Source organism: Pyrus communis, chromosome 8 (genome assembly GCF_041283825.1).
Source record: "Pyrus communis isolate YQ-2024b chromosome 8, ASM4128382v1, whole genome shotgun sequence".
Lineage (NCBI taxonomy): Eukaryota > Viridiplantae > Streptophyta > Magnoliopsida > Rosales > Rosaceae > Pyrus > Pyrus communis.
In genome coordinates, this window is record NC_142572.1 from 12254184 (window position 1) to 12271875 (window position 17692).

General features: G+C 40.5%; 1 protein-coding gene across 1 annotated transcript; it reads left to right on the forward strand.

Moving 5' to 3' along the window:
- The first annotated feature begins 12436 nt into the window (after positions 1-12436).
- On the forward strand, positions 12437-14281 carry LOC137718538 (large ribosomal subunit protein uL14x/uL14z/uL14y-like). The gene is made up of 4 exons (XM_088698181.1): positions 12437-12651; positions 12831-13114; positions 13757-13798; positions 14091-14281. Exons 2-4 carry the CDS (start codon positions 12994-12996, stop codon positions 14171-14173), a joined length of 246 nt encoding a protein of 81 aa, XP_088554307.1. The 5' UTR covers positions 12437-12651; positions 12831-12993; the 3' UTR covers positions 14174-14281.
- The last annotated feature ends 3411 nt before the right edge of the window (positions 14282-17692 follow it).

Consider the following 17692-nt stretch of genomic DNA (forward strand, 5'->3'; position numbering starts at 1 on the left):
GGCTCCAGGATTACAAGCCACCAACAGGCACTGAAAGTGTGCAACTCATCCAATAATTTCTTTCTCCAATCATTAGGCACATATAATCTATCTTTGTAAAGTGTATCTATACTAATAAATCTGGCAACGAATGATGGAGTGATAAAGTTGATGTGCTAGCCCCTTGGATCAATATAGAATGCTTAAAGTTTTTCTCTCTTTTCTCTAGTGGATAAAACTGAACAACCTTTGTATTCTCTTTTTGAGAGGAAACACACGAAGTATTTAAAGACTCCTTGCTGCACCCCATTTAGCCGCACCTCCCTAGGGTTAGGTGACATGGACTTATCATATAAACAGTGTCTGCATTATACGTCAGTCCCACTTTTCTTGTATTCCACGTAGAGCTACCTAGAGAACTGATTGATATACTTCAAAAACAACCACCTGAACAATAAGCACAAATGGATCCAAATCAAAAGAAACAACAATGCACGAAACACCGTGAACAGCTTGTAGCTTGGTGTTGTTTTTTTTTTTTTTTGAAAAAAAGCTTGTAGCTTAGTTAGTCAAGAGAAAATCATTGCTCTAAATATGAAATCCAAATTCGAAAGAAACCCATCATAAAAAACCAATAAATTTCAAGAACTTTCATTCGCAAATTTCAGAAATAATGACTTGCCTGATAAAAGAATAGCTTTAGGCTGTTGTGGAAACGCAACAAAGTTGATGTGAGTTATAGGAGAGAGTAATCTGAAATCTTACTTTGTCAAATGCTTAGAGAATTACACATTCAACAGACCATAAAAAATTTAAAACTCTAACCTATAAATAAATAAAACAATCTATAACCAAAATATGGGATAAAGTGTAGATGGCTCTTCGAGTTTTTACAATATTTTTTACGGTTGAATCAGAATATTCAAAAGAGAAAAAACAATACAATTAGTTTTACATTAGTTTAAGCTAGCTTAGATACAATTGTAAGATTTGAATTGAAAAAAATAAGAGACAAATCAAGAATAGGTTTTGCAATTAAAAGTTGAAATAATATCAAGGGTAATTCTCTATTTGCTACCCTGCTACCCCGAAATATAGTGATTTTCAAACTTTCATACATTAAGTTTTTTTTATCCCAATTTTATACCTACAGTGAGAATGTGGAACACTTTCATACTTTTGTTAAGACTTTCCGTAAAAAAACTCCGTTAATGTGTAACGTTGCATCTATATGAACAAAAATGAGTGCCACGTCTCCCCTCCCGTCTCCCCCACTATCACATCTCTCTCACCCACCGCAAACTGCAAACCACATCAGTCACACCATTTTCAACCCCAATTCAGCCCCACCCTCATTCCCAAACAAATTTCTCTATAACAAACAACCAAACCCATAGAACTCCACCTCAGAACTTCAAAAATTCAAAACTCAGAACGAAAAACTTCCAAACCCTAGTAGAGCGTCATCGAACGTCGTCGCCTACGCACCTCTAACACAACAAGAAGCGGGAGGAGCTCCAGCACTACAAAGAATTGAAGAAATGAGGCTTCGCGGCTGACCCCTCCGAAGATTCAGACTCAGAATCAGATTTTGAATCCGATGACGACTACGTCAATGTGGCGAATTCCCAGAAGAAAGAATTGGAGTTTTTGGATGGTTTGCTCATGGTAAAGAAGCAAGACCGTTTTTATTTTTTTGGAGATTGTGTCTGAGGACAAGATGGAGATCGAAAGGTAAGAGGGGTATGAGCACAGGTTTCAGGAGAATGCAGGTGATTTTAATTTTCAACACAGGTTCCAGGGTGAGATATTGTTCCTATTTATTTATTTTTTTCTTTGTTTGATTTATAAATTTTTTTTTGTTTTTTAATTTTTAATTTTTTAATGTCCACATGGAGCAACAGTGACACGTGGTGACCAGTCATTTTTAAAGTGGATGCCACGTCACGTATTAAAGGAGCATCTAACAAAAGCGTAACAAAAGTATGAAAGTGTCCCACAATCCTCACTTTAAGTATAAAGTTGTAAGAAAAAATTTGATGTATTTAAAGTTTAAAAATCACGATATTTCAAAATAGTGAAGTAAAAATTACCTTAAATTCAAATCCATGCAAAAAAGAAAAGAAAGCAAGTGAAAAAAATATTAGAAAATATTGTTTCGTTTAGATTGATAAAAGATGACAAAAATTATTCACTGGAACTGACACACCCCGACCGAGATCAGGGCGTGCTGGCCGTCACACGAAGGTGACGTAGCCATGTGCGCGTGCGGAAGCGATTAATAAGGTAATATAAAAGTACGAATAATTAAAAACCTACTAGCATACAAAGTACTAAAACAAGTGCTAGCGTATGTGAGACACAATTTCAGAGCAAGTCTACAACAGTCGGAAAGGAAAGATACGACATATATACACCCGAAGGTGACCCTACAATGGTGAGTGTCTGTCAGAAATGCTGGGACGCCCTCTGGGATAAACCACCGAACTTGCTAGACCACTAGAACCTGGAGGGGCGCAAAAACAAAAGCGTGAGTGGGCAAAAACAAAGTTCTTTGAAAACTCTTTAGCAAAATACATTCTAACCCCTCGCCGTAAAACCTGTATACTTCCCAGAAAATGAACATATATACGTATGTATAGATATGTCAATCATGCTCCATGATATGCCATTCATGCTCGAGAATATGCCACAACAGAATCTCATAATAAATGTAAGTGCTCAAGCGTAAATCACATCAATAACACATAATCTAGCAGCCGGGAGTCACCTAACGTGACCTGTACGGCTGCATATAGAGCTCCACTCTCAACTCAATATCTGAATCTGCACACGAGTCGGAACCACCTAACGTGGTCTGTACGACAGGCTGGGTGTAATATATATATATATATGCTCTAGTGCTACGATCACGTGAAGCTGGGCGATAAATCGCGGGTCACCTACAAGTCGGAACCACCTAATGTGGTCTGTACGACAGGCTTGCACCTAACTTGGATCCAAGGCGAGCATGCGGTACTGGTGAACATACACGTGAAGGCTGTGCCCTGGCCTCGGGCGGGAGCACTAACACCGGGGGTGCAAATTATGAGCTCTCTAAACATCTCAAACTACTGTTGCATAACAACATGAATACCACTTACCTGGCACTTACCTGTGCGTCCACAGCACCAAATACACATATATATATATGTATGCCACTACTAATACATGCGATGATGTGTAAACAACATTCATATGATGCATGGCATAAAACAAATAACCTTTTCTATTTAATTTCTGGGAATTAATATGTATATAGGTATATACGGAAAACAAAAGCCCACTCACGGATAATTGGAAGGGTCGTAGCCCCCCTGCCTCGAGTGTGTACGCTCGTCCTAGGAAAATGAATCACCTATACACGCAAAAGCTACAAAAACGTTAATTTAAAAGCACCTAAGCAACTTCTTGTAATAACTTCTCATACATTGCTCAAATTGGACAATTGAATATACCAACGGGCTCTACACAACCTCAGGATCACACCCATATTTTTAAAATAATTTTTGGACCCCGCACGCGCCCCCACGCGCCTGAATAGGCACGGACCTACGCGCCCCCCACGCGCGGCCACGTGCCATGCACACTGACGGCGTCAACTGACGCCGTCAGGAATCTTCCGTTAAACTGACAGAATATTCCGTTAAATCTAACTGACGTCGTCACTGCCGTTAGGAATATTCCGTTAGACTTAACGGAATATTCCCCTTTCTTCTCCGGCGAGACTCCGGCGCCGGCGACGGCGCCGGAAAACTGGGAAAAATTCAAACTTAGTTTTCTCCTTCGTTTTTCAACCATTTTTCATGATTTTTGAACCAAAATGAAGCTTAGAACTAGTAGAACAACGTTAGACTAGTTTTAAGGCCTAAAAATTACGGAATCTCACCTGCAACAACAATCCAAGTTCGGCCAACTTCGAACCTAGCCTTCCCGACGTCCAATTTCACCCAACGAACCACTCCGAGGCTCCTTGGGACCTCACAAACACAACTACAAGCTTCAAAATTGCAAAAACAAGCTAGTTTAAGGGTTGCATGAACAGTACATAATTCGGCCATTGTTGAAACGACGTGAAAACGTTCGAATTCTTACCTGGAATTGGTATGGTTGTGCTCCTCACAACCTCACGAGTTCAATGGTGTAATTGGTTTCTTGATTGGTGAAAGTTTGGGTATGTTTGTGTGTGGTCCGTATGTTGAGAAGAGAAGAAGAAGAGAGGAACTCGGGGAGAGAGAGAGAGAGAGACAGAGTGACAGAAAGTGAGGGAAAGAGGGAGGGAATCCCGGGAGAGTGAGGGTGATGTGTGAGTGTGTGTGGTCCTACAACACCACACTACACAAAACTAAGCGTACACGAATAGATTAGGGGTAAAATTGTAATTTTAAATGTACGTCTCGTTAGTTTCGGGACAAGATGTTACAACCTACCCTCTTTAATAGAATTTCGTCCCGAAATTCAAAATAACTAATTACACCCCTAACGGTCAAAGAATAATCTAGGATACAAATCCCTCATCCTATTTTCTGTCTCCCATGTCGCTTCTTCAACCGAGTGATTCCTCCACAAGACTTTCACCAAATTCACCGTTTTGTTCCTCAGAACCTTCTCTTTCCAATCTAAGATCGTTAACGGTTCCTCGTCATACGTCAAATCTGGATTTATCTCTAACGGTTGAGGAGGTATCACATGCGACGAATCAGCAACATAATGTCGGAGCATAGATACGTGAAAAACGTTATGCACTTTAGCCAACTCCGGAGGCAACTCCAACCTGTAAGCTACCTCACCAACTCTTTCTGTGACTATGTACGGTCCGATGTACCTGGGACTCAACTTCCCTTTCTTTCCAAACCGCACAACACCTCTCCACGGTGAAAGCTTCAAAAATACCCAATCTCCGACCTCATACGTTCTGTCCGTAGCATGCCGATCTGCTAAACTTTTCTGTCTGTCCTGAGCTGCTTTCAGGTTAGACCTAATTACCTGAACATTTTGAGTAGTCTCCTCGACAATCTCCGGACCTACTAAGACTCTTTCGCCAACCTCTGACCAACATAACGGAGTGCGACAAGATCTACCATACAAGGCTTCAAATGGCGCCATGCCAATACTCGAATGGAAACTGTTGTTGTAAGCAAATTCCATCAAATCTAATTGCTGGTGCCAAGCATCACTGAACTGTAACACTGATGCTCGCAGCATATCTTCCAAGGTCTGAATAGTTCTCTCTGACTGTCCGTCCGTCTGTGGATGATACGCCGTACTGTAAAGTAGTCTCGTACCCAAAGCTTCCTGAAAAGCTACCCAAAACTTCGATGTGAATCGTGGATCACGATCCGAGACAATACTTACAGGGACACCATGGTACTTCACAACCTTTGAGATAAACAACTCCGCTAACCGGCTCAAAGAATACTTCTCTCTTACTGGAATAAAATGTGCCGACTTAGTGAGCCGATCAACGATCACCCAAATGCCATCAAAGCCATTATGTGTACGCGGCAACTTGTACACAAAATCCATAGTGATATTTTCCCATTTCCACTCTGGAACGGGAAGCGGCTGCAACAATCCAAACGGCTTCTTTCTTTCTGCTTTAACCTGCTGACAAACAGCACAACTGCTCACATACTCGGCTATCTCCCTTTTTATACCCGGCCAATAGTAAAATGGTCGAATGGTATGATACATTTTAGTTGCCCCTGGGTGCATGGCATAAGCCGAGATATGTGCTTCATCGAGAATTTCTTTCTTCAAATCCGCATTACTAGGCACGAAAATTCTACCTTCTAACATCAACATGCCATCAGAATCACGAACTCTGAGATCTCGCCTCCTTCCTTGATCTCGAGCTCGAATTAGTTCTTGAATCTGTTCATCAGCTACCTGAGCTTCAAGCACCCGATCAACCAAGATTGGCCTAACTTGAAAATTAGCAAGTAACGCCACTTCTCGATCTTCTGCTTCTAACCTTACTCCCGTAGTACGTAGGTCCACCAAAAGAGGAATACGACTAGCGTACAACGCATTGATACGGCCCTGTGACTTCCTGCTAAGTGCATCGGCTACCACGTTCGCACGACCAGGGTGATAATCAATCGTGCAATCGTAATCGCTGAGCAACTCCAACCACCTCCGTTGACGAAGATTAAGTTCCTTTTGGGTGAAGAGATACTGAAGACTCTTGTGATCTGTGAAGATCCTACACTTCTCTCCGTAAAGATAATGTCTCCACAACTTCAACGCAAAGATGATAGCAGCCAACTCCAAATCATGTGTAGGGTAATTCATCTCATGGGGTTTCAACTGCCGCGAAGCATAAGCAATCACCCTACCATGCTGCATCAATACACATCCCAGACCATTCAAGGAAGCATCGTTATAAACCTCGAAATCACCACTATCGTCCGGGAGTGCCAAAACAGGTGCATGAGTGAGACAATGCTTCAATTGCTGGAAACTCTGCTCACACTTATCATTCCACTCAAACTTAACATCTTTCCTTGTTAACCTCGTCAGTGGCAAGGCAATTACCGAAAAATCCTTAACGAATCTTCGATAATATCCCGCCAAACCAATGAAACTTCTCACCTCAGTGACGGTTCGTGGTTGCTCCCAACTCTCCACAGCTGCAACCTTCTGAGGATCAACCAGAATACCTTGAGCAGAAATGATGTGCCCCAAAAACGCAACTTGATCTAACCAGAACTGGCACTTGCTAAACTTAGCATACAATTGGTGTTCCCTCAACCTCTTCAACACCAAAGTAAGATGTCGAACATGCTCCGCTTTGGACTTAGAGTACACCAGAATATCGTCAATGAAGACAATAACAAATCTATCCAAGTAAGGCTGGAATACTCGGTTCATTAAATCCATAAAAGCTGCTGGTGCATTCGTCAACCCAAACGGCATAACCAGAAACTCGTAATGACCGTAACGAGTCCTGAACGCCGTCTTAGGAACATCATCCCTACTAATCTTCAGCTGATAGTACCCAGACCTCAAGTCTATCTTAGAAAATACATAAGCACCTCTCAGCTGATCAAACAAATCGTCGATACGAGGCAATGGATAACGGTTTTTAATCGTCACCCGATTCAATTGTCTGTAGTCGATACACAGCCTCAAAGTCCTATCTTTCTTTTTCACAAACAACACTGGAGCGCCCCAAGGTGAAGTACTAGGCTGAATAAATCCCTTATCCACTAATTCCTGTAACTGCACTTTCAATTCCCTTAACTCAGCGGGAGCCATACGATAAGGAGTTAAAGAAATAGGATTAGTACCTGGAAGTAACTCAATAGTGAACTCCACGTCTCGATCTGGGGGTAAACCAGGTAAATCCTCAGGAAAAACATCAGGGAAGTGTCTGACCACTCTCACATCCTCAATTCTGCTAGGAACGGCCTCCTCTAGCACCACATGAGCTAGATACCCCTGACAACCTTTAGACAACAACTTCTTCGCTCGCAAAGCCGAAATAACACCATGTCTTACCCTACTCTGCTCACCCACAAAAGTAACCTCAGGTAATCCAGGACGGTGAAACGTAACTACTTTCCCGTAACAATCAATGTTGGCACGATATAAGTGCAACCAATCGTTGCCCAAAATCACATCAAAATCGATAATATCTAACGGGATAAGATCAGCGGGCATAACAACACCCTCTACTATCACTGGACATCCTGGGTACATACAATCTACAACACATCTCTCTCCTCTAGGCATAGCGAACTCTAAATCGTACCCTAGAGGTGTGGGGCGAGGTTGCGTTACTTGAGCAAATGTATGAGAAATAACGGAATGTGTAGCTCCACAATCAATTAAGACTCTAGCAAAATAACCAAGAATGTTTAATGTACCCATAATCAAGTCCGGGTTGTTCTGAGCATCCTGCAGGGAAATATTGTGAATACGCCCCTGGCCCTGCTGTCGTCCGCCGCGACCTCTGCTCGCTTGAACACCGCGACCTTGAGCTCCACGCCCCTGACTGGGCTGACCCAACTGTCTCGAAGACCCTGCACTACTAGTGGCAATCTCACCCTGCTGATACTGTCATCCTTGGTACCACTGAGAACCACCCGTTGGAGCTGGAGGATACGGCATGTAATTGCTGGGATACGGGGGATAACCACCTTGTGAATACGGGTCCTGGGGGTACTGATATTGTCCCGGAGCATAGGGAACAGCATCACCCTGATAGTGGTAAGCACCACCTCTACCTGCTTGACCATAATTACTCGGACCCTGGATTTGCCGAATCGGTGCAGGTGGCGGCATAAAGGTCTGCTGCGGCTTCTGCTGCTGACCCTGGGGACAATTCACCGCTCTATGTCCCACCTGTCCACATGTGAAACAACTACCGCTAATCTGCCTGCACTCGCCGAAGTGTCGGTTATTACACCTACGGCAAAATGGAACTCGGCTTCGGCCACCATCACCTTGTCTCTGGCCTCGAGCACTTCCATAAAACCTACCTCCACGTCCTTGTCCAGAGGCATTGAAACCACCACTAGACGAACTCGAACTAGTACCACCCCTTTTAAAGTTCTGAGTTTGGCGAGGCCCAAGCGACACTTGACTTTTCCCTTTGTCATCTTTCTTTTCATCACTGTCACTAGACATATTCTCAGAGTCCTCTATCCTCAACAATATTTCATAGAACTCCTAGTAGGACTCACAGTGAGTAGTAGTCGCCATAGAACGCCATCTCTTCCTAGTGCCTAAGCGGAAACGACGAAGCATCTCCGCCGGATTACCAGCGACATCAGGATAGTAACGAGACAAATCAGTGAACTTACGATAATACTCGTTAGCCGTCATCTTTCGCTGTTTCAACTCGGTGAATTCCTGTTTCTTACGATCAATATACTCAGGGGGTACAAATCTCCTTTGAAACACATCCTTGAAAACATTCCAATCAGTCCTCTGAGCTGGAGTCAACCTACGAAGTTCTTGCTCCCACCAAGCTGCGGACTCCATCTCCAGAAACCAAGAGGTTGTCTCGACCCACTTTTCCATAGGAAGGTTCCCCTGGTTATGCAACACACGGAAAGTCTTCTCTATGTGTTCCAACCAACGTTCTGCGCCTTCGTGACCCTCGTTACCTTTAAACTTCTCCAACTTCAGATTATACATAGTCTCCAGAGGAGTCCTCTGGGGAGGGCGCATCACGGTTTGAAGGGCTGTAGCAATAACTTCCCCCAACTGAGTAAGATCAGGGAAACTAGGCTCATCAGAGCGACGTGGTTCCCGACGAGGCGGCATGATTCTGACAGAAGACACCAACTATTAGAATACTCACAAAGACACATGACTGCCAAACCTAGGCTCTGATACCAAGCTGACACACCCCGACCGAGATCAGGGCGTGCTGGCCGTCACACGAAGGTGACGTAGCCATGTGCGCGTGCGGAAGCGATTAATAAGGTAATATAAAAGTACGAATAATTAAAAACCTACTAGCATACAAAGTACTAAAACAAGTGCTAGCGTATGTGAGACACAATTTCAGAGCAAGTCTACAGCAGTCGGAAAGGAAATATACGACATATATACACCCGAAGGTGACCCTACAATGGTGAGTGTCTGTCAGAAATGCCGGGACGCCCTCTGGGATAAACCACCGAACTTGCTAGACCACTAGAACCTGAAGGGGCGCAAAAACAAAAGCGTGAGTGGGCAAAAACAAAGTTCTTTGAAAACTCTTTAGCAAAATACATTCTAACCCCTCGCCGTAAAACCTGTATACTTCCCAGAAAATGAACATATATACGTATGTATAGATATGTCAATCATGCTCCATGATATGCCATTCATGCTCGAGAATATGCCACAACAAAATCTCATAATAAATGTAAGTGCTCAAGCGTAAATCACATCAATAACACATAATCTAGCAGCCGGGAGTCACCTAACGTGACCTGTACGGCTGCATATAGAGCTCCACTCTCAACTCAATATCTGAATCTGCACACAAGTCGGAACCACCTAACGTGGTCTGTACGACAGGCTGGGTGTAATATATATATATATATATGCTCTAGTGCTACGATCACGTGAAGCTGGGCGATAAATCGCGGGTCACCAACAAGTCGGAACCACCTAATGTGGTTTGTACGACAGGCTTGCACCTAACTTGGATCCAAGGCGAGCATGCGGTGCTGGTGAACATACACGTGAAGGTTGTGCCCTGGCCTCGGGCGGGAGCACTAACACCGGGGGTGCAGATTATGAGCTCTCTAAACATCTCAAACTACTGTTGCATAACAACATGAATACCACTTACCTGGCACTTACCTGTGCGTCCACAGCACCAAATACACATATATATATATATGTATGCCACTACTAATACATGCGATGATGTGTAAACAACATTCATATGATGCATGGCATAAAACAAATAACCTTTTCTATTTAATTTCTGGGAATTAATATGTATATAGGTATATACGGAAAACAAAAGCCCACTCACGGATAATTGGAAGGGTCGTAGCCCCCCTGCCTCGAGTGTGTACGCTCGTCCTCTGAAAATGAATCACCTATACGCGCAAAAGCTACAAAAACGTTAATTTAAAAGCACCTAAGCAACTTCTTGTAATAACTTCTCATACATTGCTCAAATTGGACAATTGAATATACCAACGGGCTCTACACAACCTCAGGATCACACCCATATTTTTAAAATAATTTTTGGACCCCGCACGCGCCCCCACGCGCCTGAATAGGCACGGACCTACGCGCCCCCCACGCGCGGCCACGTGCCATGCACACTGACGGCGTCAACTGACGCCGTCAGGAATATTCCGTTAAATCTAATTGACGCCGTCACTGCCGTTAGGAATATTCCGTTAGACTTAACGGAATATTCCCCTTTCTTCTCCGGCGAGACTCCGGCGCCGGCGACGGCGCCGGAAAACTGGGAAAAATTCAAACTTAGTTTTCTCCTTCGTTTTTCAACCATTTTTCATGATTTTTGAACCAAAATGAAGCTTAGAACTAGTAGAACAACGTTAGACTAGTTTTAAGGCCTAAAAATTACGGAATCTCACCTGCAACAACAATCCAAGTTCGGCCAACTTCGAACCTAGCCTTCCCGACGTCCAATTTCACCCAACGAACCACTCCGAGGCTCCTTGGGACCTCACAAACACAACTACAAGCTTCAAAATTGCAAAAACAAGCTAGTTTAAGGGTTGCATGAACAGTACATAATTCGGCCATTGTTGAAACGACGTGAAAACGTTCGAATTCTTACCTGGAATTGGTATGGTTGTGCTCCTCACAACCTCACGAGTTCAATGGTGTAATTGGTTTCTTGATTGGTGAAAGTTTGGGTATGTTTGTGTGTGGTCCGTATGTTGAGAAGAGAAGAAGAAGAGAGGAACTCGGGGAGAGAGAGAGAGAGACAGAGTGACAGAAAGTGAGGGAAAGAGGGAGGGAATCCCGGGAGAGTGAGGGTGATGTGTGAGTGTGTGTGGTCCTACAACACCACACTACACAAAACTAAGCGTACACGAATAGATTAGGGGTAAAATTGTAATTTTAAATGTACGTCTCGTTAGTTTCGGGACAGGATGTTACAGGAACACCAAAAGAAGAAAAAAAAGAAAAAGGTGTCATCCATCTACTTGGACAACAAATAAAAGAATGAAAAAAAGAGATTAAGAAAAGATGATAACTAATCACGTGGGATTAATGTTTTGACTTTACCTCACTTCATTCTTCTTCGTCCTGGTTTGGTATTTAGGGGAAAAAGCTAAAAAAGGAAAGTCGCCAAAGTCTCAATGTGCAGCCAATTGCCTTGGTTTCAACCTGATGATGAGGCTATCCAAATCTGTGCAGTGGTCTCTATCAGCAGTGGCGCATCCTTCCATCAGAAGGTGCTGCCTTGTGTGACTTCCTTCTCGGAATATTTTGTTTACTACTGAGTCGCCATTGTGCACCGTGGTGGCGCTGTTTGTTTTGGTCAAATTGGTCTTCGCCTTTGTGCGTTGCAGTTTGTTAGTCTTGTCAGCTAAGTTGCTATCGATGACTTGATGTGATCTCACTTTTTAGCGATGATTTTTTGTAACCTTGCATTTCAACGATGTCCATTGTGGCTATTTGTATTTTTCTGTTGCTGATATGGTTTATTGTAATAGATCTATATTGGTAGCTCTTGTGCACCTGACGTTTGTATGTTTGATCTTCAGGGGTTTATTTGTCTATTTGTGTAATTTACTCCAGATCAATTTATTAATCATTAGAATTATGTACACAATGATATCCTTGTAATGATTCGTGTTGATTAATGAAATTCACCATCATTTCTTGTCTCAAAAAAAAAAAAAAAAAAAAAAAAAAGCAGCTTAATATGAAAAATACGGAGCTACAGTAATTTTATTAATGAAATTTTCAATTTGCCAACGTTGCCCTCCTTTCTCCTCCCTTCCTCACACTCTCAGACTGTCTCTCGCACGCCCTCTTCAAGCTTCCACCAGAAACCCTAGCGATTCTCGTTCCTTTTCGACGAACCCGAATCGAAATCAGGATCTGTTAAGCCCTAATCGCAGCAATCTCACGGCACACTTCTCACTCTTGAGATCTGAAGCCTATCTGGTGCAGCTATGTCGAAACGAGGTCTCTCTCTCTCTCTCTCTCTCTCTCACGTTTTAGTATTTCTGGGTCTTTCAAGGATTCAAACTTTCCTCCTTTCTGATCCAAAATTTTCTCAGCAACCAATCAGAACTTGATGGGTTTTTCTGTTCGATGTTAAAAGTTAATTAATTTGTTTAATTTTCGATTCGTTTAAATTGCAGGGCGTGGAGGGTCCGCCGGAAACAAGTTCCGGATGTCGCTGGGTCTGCCTGTGGCCGCCACCGTGAACTGCGCTGAAACACCGGTGTCAAGAACCTTTACATCATCTCGGTGAAGGGAATCAAGGGTCGCCTCAACCGCCTTCCTTCTGCGTGTGTTGGCGACATGGTCATGGCTACTGTCAAGAAGGGCAAGCCCGACCTCCGAAAGAAGGTCTTGTCGGCCGTCATTGTCCTCCAGTGCAAGCCGTGGTGCCGAAAGGACGGTGTTTTCATGTACTTTGAAGGTAATTAATTGTGTTTATATTGGATAAATTATGTTCTTGATATGAATATGTTTGGAGGAAACAAAAAACCCGAAAGGATGGTGCTTTCGTGTAATTTGAAGGTTGTTAATTGTGTTTAATATATTATGTTCCTCTGTGATGATATGAACATGTTTAGAGGAAGCAAAATTGTTTGATTGGTTTTGAGTTAGATTGAAACCAATGCTTGTAGCAAATGTGGAAGTTTTCGGGATGTCGGGTTCTAGAGTTAATTTGATTTTGGTAGTTGGACTTTGTAGTTCCAGGTTCTCCTGCATCACCTTGTTTTTGTTAATATTGTTTGGGGACTAGTTGTGGGCAATTGGGGATTTTGGAATTTGAATGGTTGTTTAGGATGGCTACTCTGATTGATTATATACTTTTTGTTAACATACGGTGCGTTTTATTTCCGTATGAATTTGACATTATGTTGACCATTTTTGGTTCGGACAGTGTAGAGAATTTAGGAAGAAGGTTGTAAATATTATGCGTTGCAGTATTAGTTTAGCTCATTTTTTGAAAATTGAAGTATCTCGGAGTGCTTTTAGGTTAAGATCTGCTCTTATGGTGATAAAATGGTTCTGCTTCTCAAGGTTTCTGACCATGATTGTTCTTGTTATGCAGATAATGCTGGTGTTATTGTGAATCCGAAGGGAGAAATGAAAGGTGTGTAGCGATTCTATAACATCTTCGCCTATTAATAACTTCAATATGATAATATACTATTCTGTGGTTTCAGAGCTTTATAGAGCCTTGAAAATACTGTCATAAGTCCAAAGTAAGGTTGTCTTAGTTTCACAGCTGATTTGAAATTACTTGTCTGCCTGAAATGCAATTACGTCATCCGACATTACTTTTGTTAATTTTTAACGGTGTAGGACCATCATCTTAATAATGTTCTTCATTTCACTTGCACTTGTACTGAATACTAACTCATATTTTCTTGGTATTGTTGTAGGGTCTGCAATCACCGGACCTATCGGAAAGGAATGTGCAGATCTGTGGCCTAGAATTGCGAGTGCTACCAATGGCATCGTCTAAGTTCTCCACTTTCCTGTCTTTAGGATGTTTTTGCTGGTTTTCTGGATATTAGATTCACTATCATGTAGACTCTGTTATGATTATGAAATGGATCCTCTTTCGTTTAAATGTCTGCGGGTTTTCGGGATATTAAATTTTCACTATCTTGTCTGCGTCCATTTCTTTCTCCTCTTTCTTCCCGACCCTTTTTTATCTGTCATAGATCTTTTTCGGTTGCGCCATTTTTGCGTGATTGCGTTGCCAAATCGAACTATTGCATTAAGGTATGATAGACTGGTTTGAGTTGATTATGGTATGCTTTATCTCGACCCTAAACCCCCTGCACATGTTCTTCTCAGAGCAATATGATGACGCCACAAAAAACTTTCGCGTCCTTTATTTCATTGTCATTGCTACAATGACTCTTCATAACTACATACAAAGGTATTTTGAACGTGATCGTCATTTTGATGACCCCAGGGATTTTTGTGAAGAGAGCGATAGTAGTGATGATGATGAAGAAGAATATCAAAATTATTAAGTTAAAGGGTAACATGAGATAGAAGCATTAAGAAATATATTAGCGGCAAGTTTGATAAATGCATCTAATTAGACTATTTTCAAGTACATTAACAATGTTGTATTAATGAATCCTAGATATTCAGTCTAAAATATTTCAATTGAAGTAGTTTATCATACTAATTAATATTTAAGATAAAGTTTATAAATAATTTTCTTTTAGAAATAAAGTATATTTAGTAATTCACATTTATTTGTTAAGAAAATTAAATTAATAGCATATCTAGTATTATACCATTTTTTATCATTCCACATAATCATAGCTGTTTTACATAAAAATTTACCAAGCACTATAATGCTACTTTTTCTTCCAAAAGCACTTTTACCAAACACTATGTTGTTTTATTTCACAGCTGCTTATTCTCATAGCACAGCAAAAATATTTTTTTTCAAAGCACAGCAATACCAAACCAGCCATTCGTCTCGTTTGATAATTGATAGAAAAACATAGAGCTGTCATTCTCTCATCCATACTGGAAATAAGAGAAAATTTGAAATTCTCTCCATACTCAACTGAATTTGGTCTACAAATTCATGGGGAAGAGTAGTATACACGAAGGTAAATTAATCTTGGTTTTGGTCCAGTTTCAAATTATGCTCAATTTCGAATTAAGACGGCCCAGTTTCGAAAAAGAAAGATGCTTTAGCCTTTAGAAATCTGAAAGCCTCCAACTAATTGGGGGTCTACTGCACCGACACTTCTCGATTTGCACATAAATTTGAATTTCGAATCATTTAGGATTCAAAATAATTGCACAGAAATCCGAAAAAAAAAAAGGATGAACAAATTGAAGCAAAATTGGGGGTCTACTAAGTAATTGCCTCTGATTATCCTCGAAAAACCGCACAAAATCAAAATATTTTAATCATAACCCACAACCAACTAACCTAAAAATGCACAAAATCAAAATAATAATCCAAGAAAAAAAAAAAAAGGAACAAATCGCAAAGAAAACCCAGTAAGAAACAAAACAATCTAACAAATCCCACACAAAAAATCCAAATTAAAAACCTAAAACAACAAATAATTCACTAATTATTCATACAAAGTTGGACAAAGCTATTTAACATAGCTCGAATGTTGAAAGAAATGTCGAGGATCGTGGTTGTTTTAGAAAGAAGAACGGCGGCGATGGCTTAGTTTTGTGAGAGAAGAAGTTGGAGGAGCAGCTTTGTGAATGCACTGTTGGTGAATAGTGTTTTTCAACTGAGTTTTAGTATAGGTATAACTAGGAAGTGGTGCCCGCGCGTTGCTGCGGAATGAGAAAGTTCGTAGGTTATAACAACTAAAAAATTATTAAAAATAAATTGAGCATAATTTGTAAGTTGTTTAGTTTTGACTAATGTAGTATTAATTTATAATAACAAATGCATTGAAAAATAAAGAGTAAATGAGATTGGATAAATAGCTGGGTTGAGAATTTGAATAACGTCTCAGAAAAGATAAGTTTTAGGCAGTTTAGTACAACAAAGATGAAAATTGATGTCTTATGCAATAAAATATAAAATAAAACTTGACGCACGGTAAAGACCGAAACAACTCAATTAAACCCAAAAATTAACCGATTCTGAACAATTCAATCTACCTCCCTCACTTGTCAAACAAACTAATAACCGATTCTGAACTTATCAAATCTAATAAGTGCAGAAAATTATAATCAAAACCAAATAAAAATCTAAACCCAAGCTCTGATTTCAATATAATCGACAACAAAAAAGCAAATTCAAGTCCAATATAACCAAAAACCAAACAAAACTCTAAATCAGAACCCTAAAATCTTGAAATCGCTCACCTCAAATACACAGGGCTCCGAAGGCTGCAAACAAAAGTCCCAAATCCAAAAAACCACGATATCCTAAAGCCAAAAACAAAACAAAATCATGATACCCGAAATCACAATAACAAAAGCCCCAAATTTTAACAAAAGAAAATAGATGCACAACCCGATGAGCTCACCAAGAAACCCTAGCTCTTCTGCACAAGAAATTCCGTCAAATCAAACTGAAAAACTGAACATGGCTACCTGAATTCAATAAAAATAAAAATACAACCAATTTACTGCTAACCATCTTTTTTCACCAATGAAAAAAAATCCAAATCAGTCATATTGTCTCCTCAATATGATACACAGTTTTTGTCATGATCTATTATTAGTCATGTTGTCTCCTCAAATTTTAACCTATAACATGTAATCCTCTGGATAACCTTTCTAGCTCTTAAGAGATAATGGTTAAGCTAGTCTATGCCGCAATGAAACTGTGAAAGGAATTTTATGTGAACTCACATAGACTACATTTTTTAACTCTCTCTCTCTCTCTCTCTCTCTCTCTCTCTCTCTCTCTCTCTCTCTCTCTCTTCTAGACCTGGCATTTGCGTTGTGTTTCTCATATTCGTGTCGGTTTCGTGTCATACCTGATAGCTTAACGGGTCATCTTGTGTAATACCCGTTAAAGTAAACGGGTAATACAACCTGATCCAAAATCAACCCGTTAATATTATCAGATAATATAACCCGACCAGTTACCCATTATGAAAAATATATTTTAAATCAATAAAAATGAAAATAAAAAACATAATTGGACCCAAAAAAAATGTAAAATATAATACTAAATTAGTATATACATACTAAATTTCGGAGTTGACCCCTTCATGAAAGTTGTAAAACTTTTCATTATGAGTGATTACATTTTTCACACTTCTACAATAATTATTATTAATTTTGCACTCAAATAAAAAACACTGTTCATGAGATTTGGAGGGTTTTAAAAATCTAAACGACTATGTAACCATGGTCTAAGCGTTGAAAATGCAATTATGAATGTTTATTATGCTTTCACATCTTTCAAACTTATACATTAATGATTATGAATTTTGTTTATTTTGAACTCCCTTAAAAATACTATTCATGAGAATTTGTATGGTTTTAAAAATTCAAACGATCATATACTCATCCTTAAAGT

Bases quoted from the DNA above. Each gene is read 5' to 3' on its own strand.
- LOC137718538 (XM_088698181.1), top strand. From the start codon at position 12,994: ATGGTCATGGCTACTGTCAAGAAGGGCAAGCCCGACCTCCGAAAGAAG. The intron at 13,115-13,756 runs GTAATTAATTGT...CTTGTTATGCAG, and splicing joins TGTTTTCATGTACTTTGAAG to ATAATGCTGGTGTTATTGTG. The intron at 13,799-14,090 runs GTGTGTAGCGAT...GTATTGTTGTAG, and splicing joins TCCGAAGGGAGAAATGAAAG to GGTCTGCAATCACCGGACCT.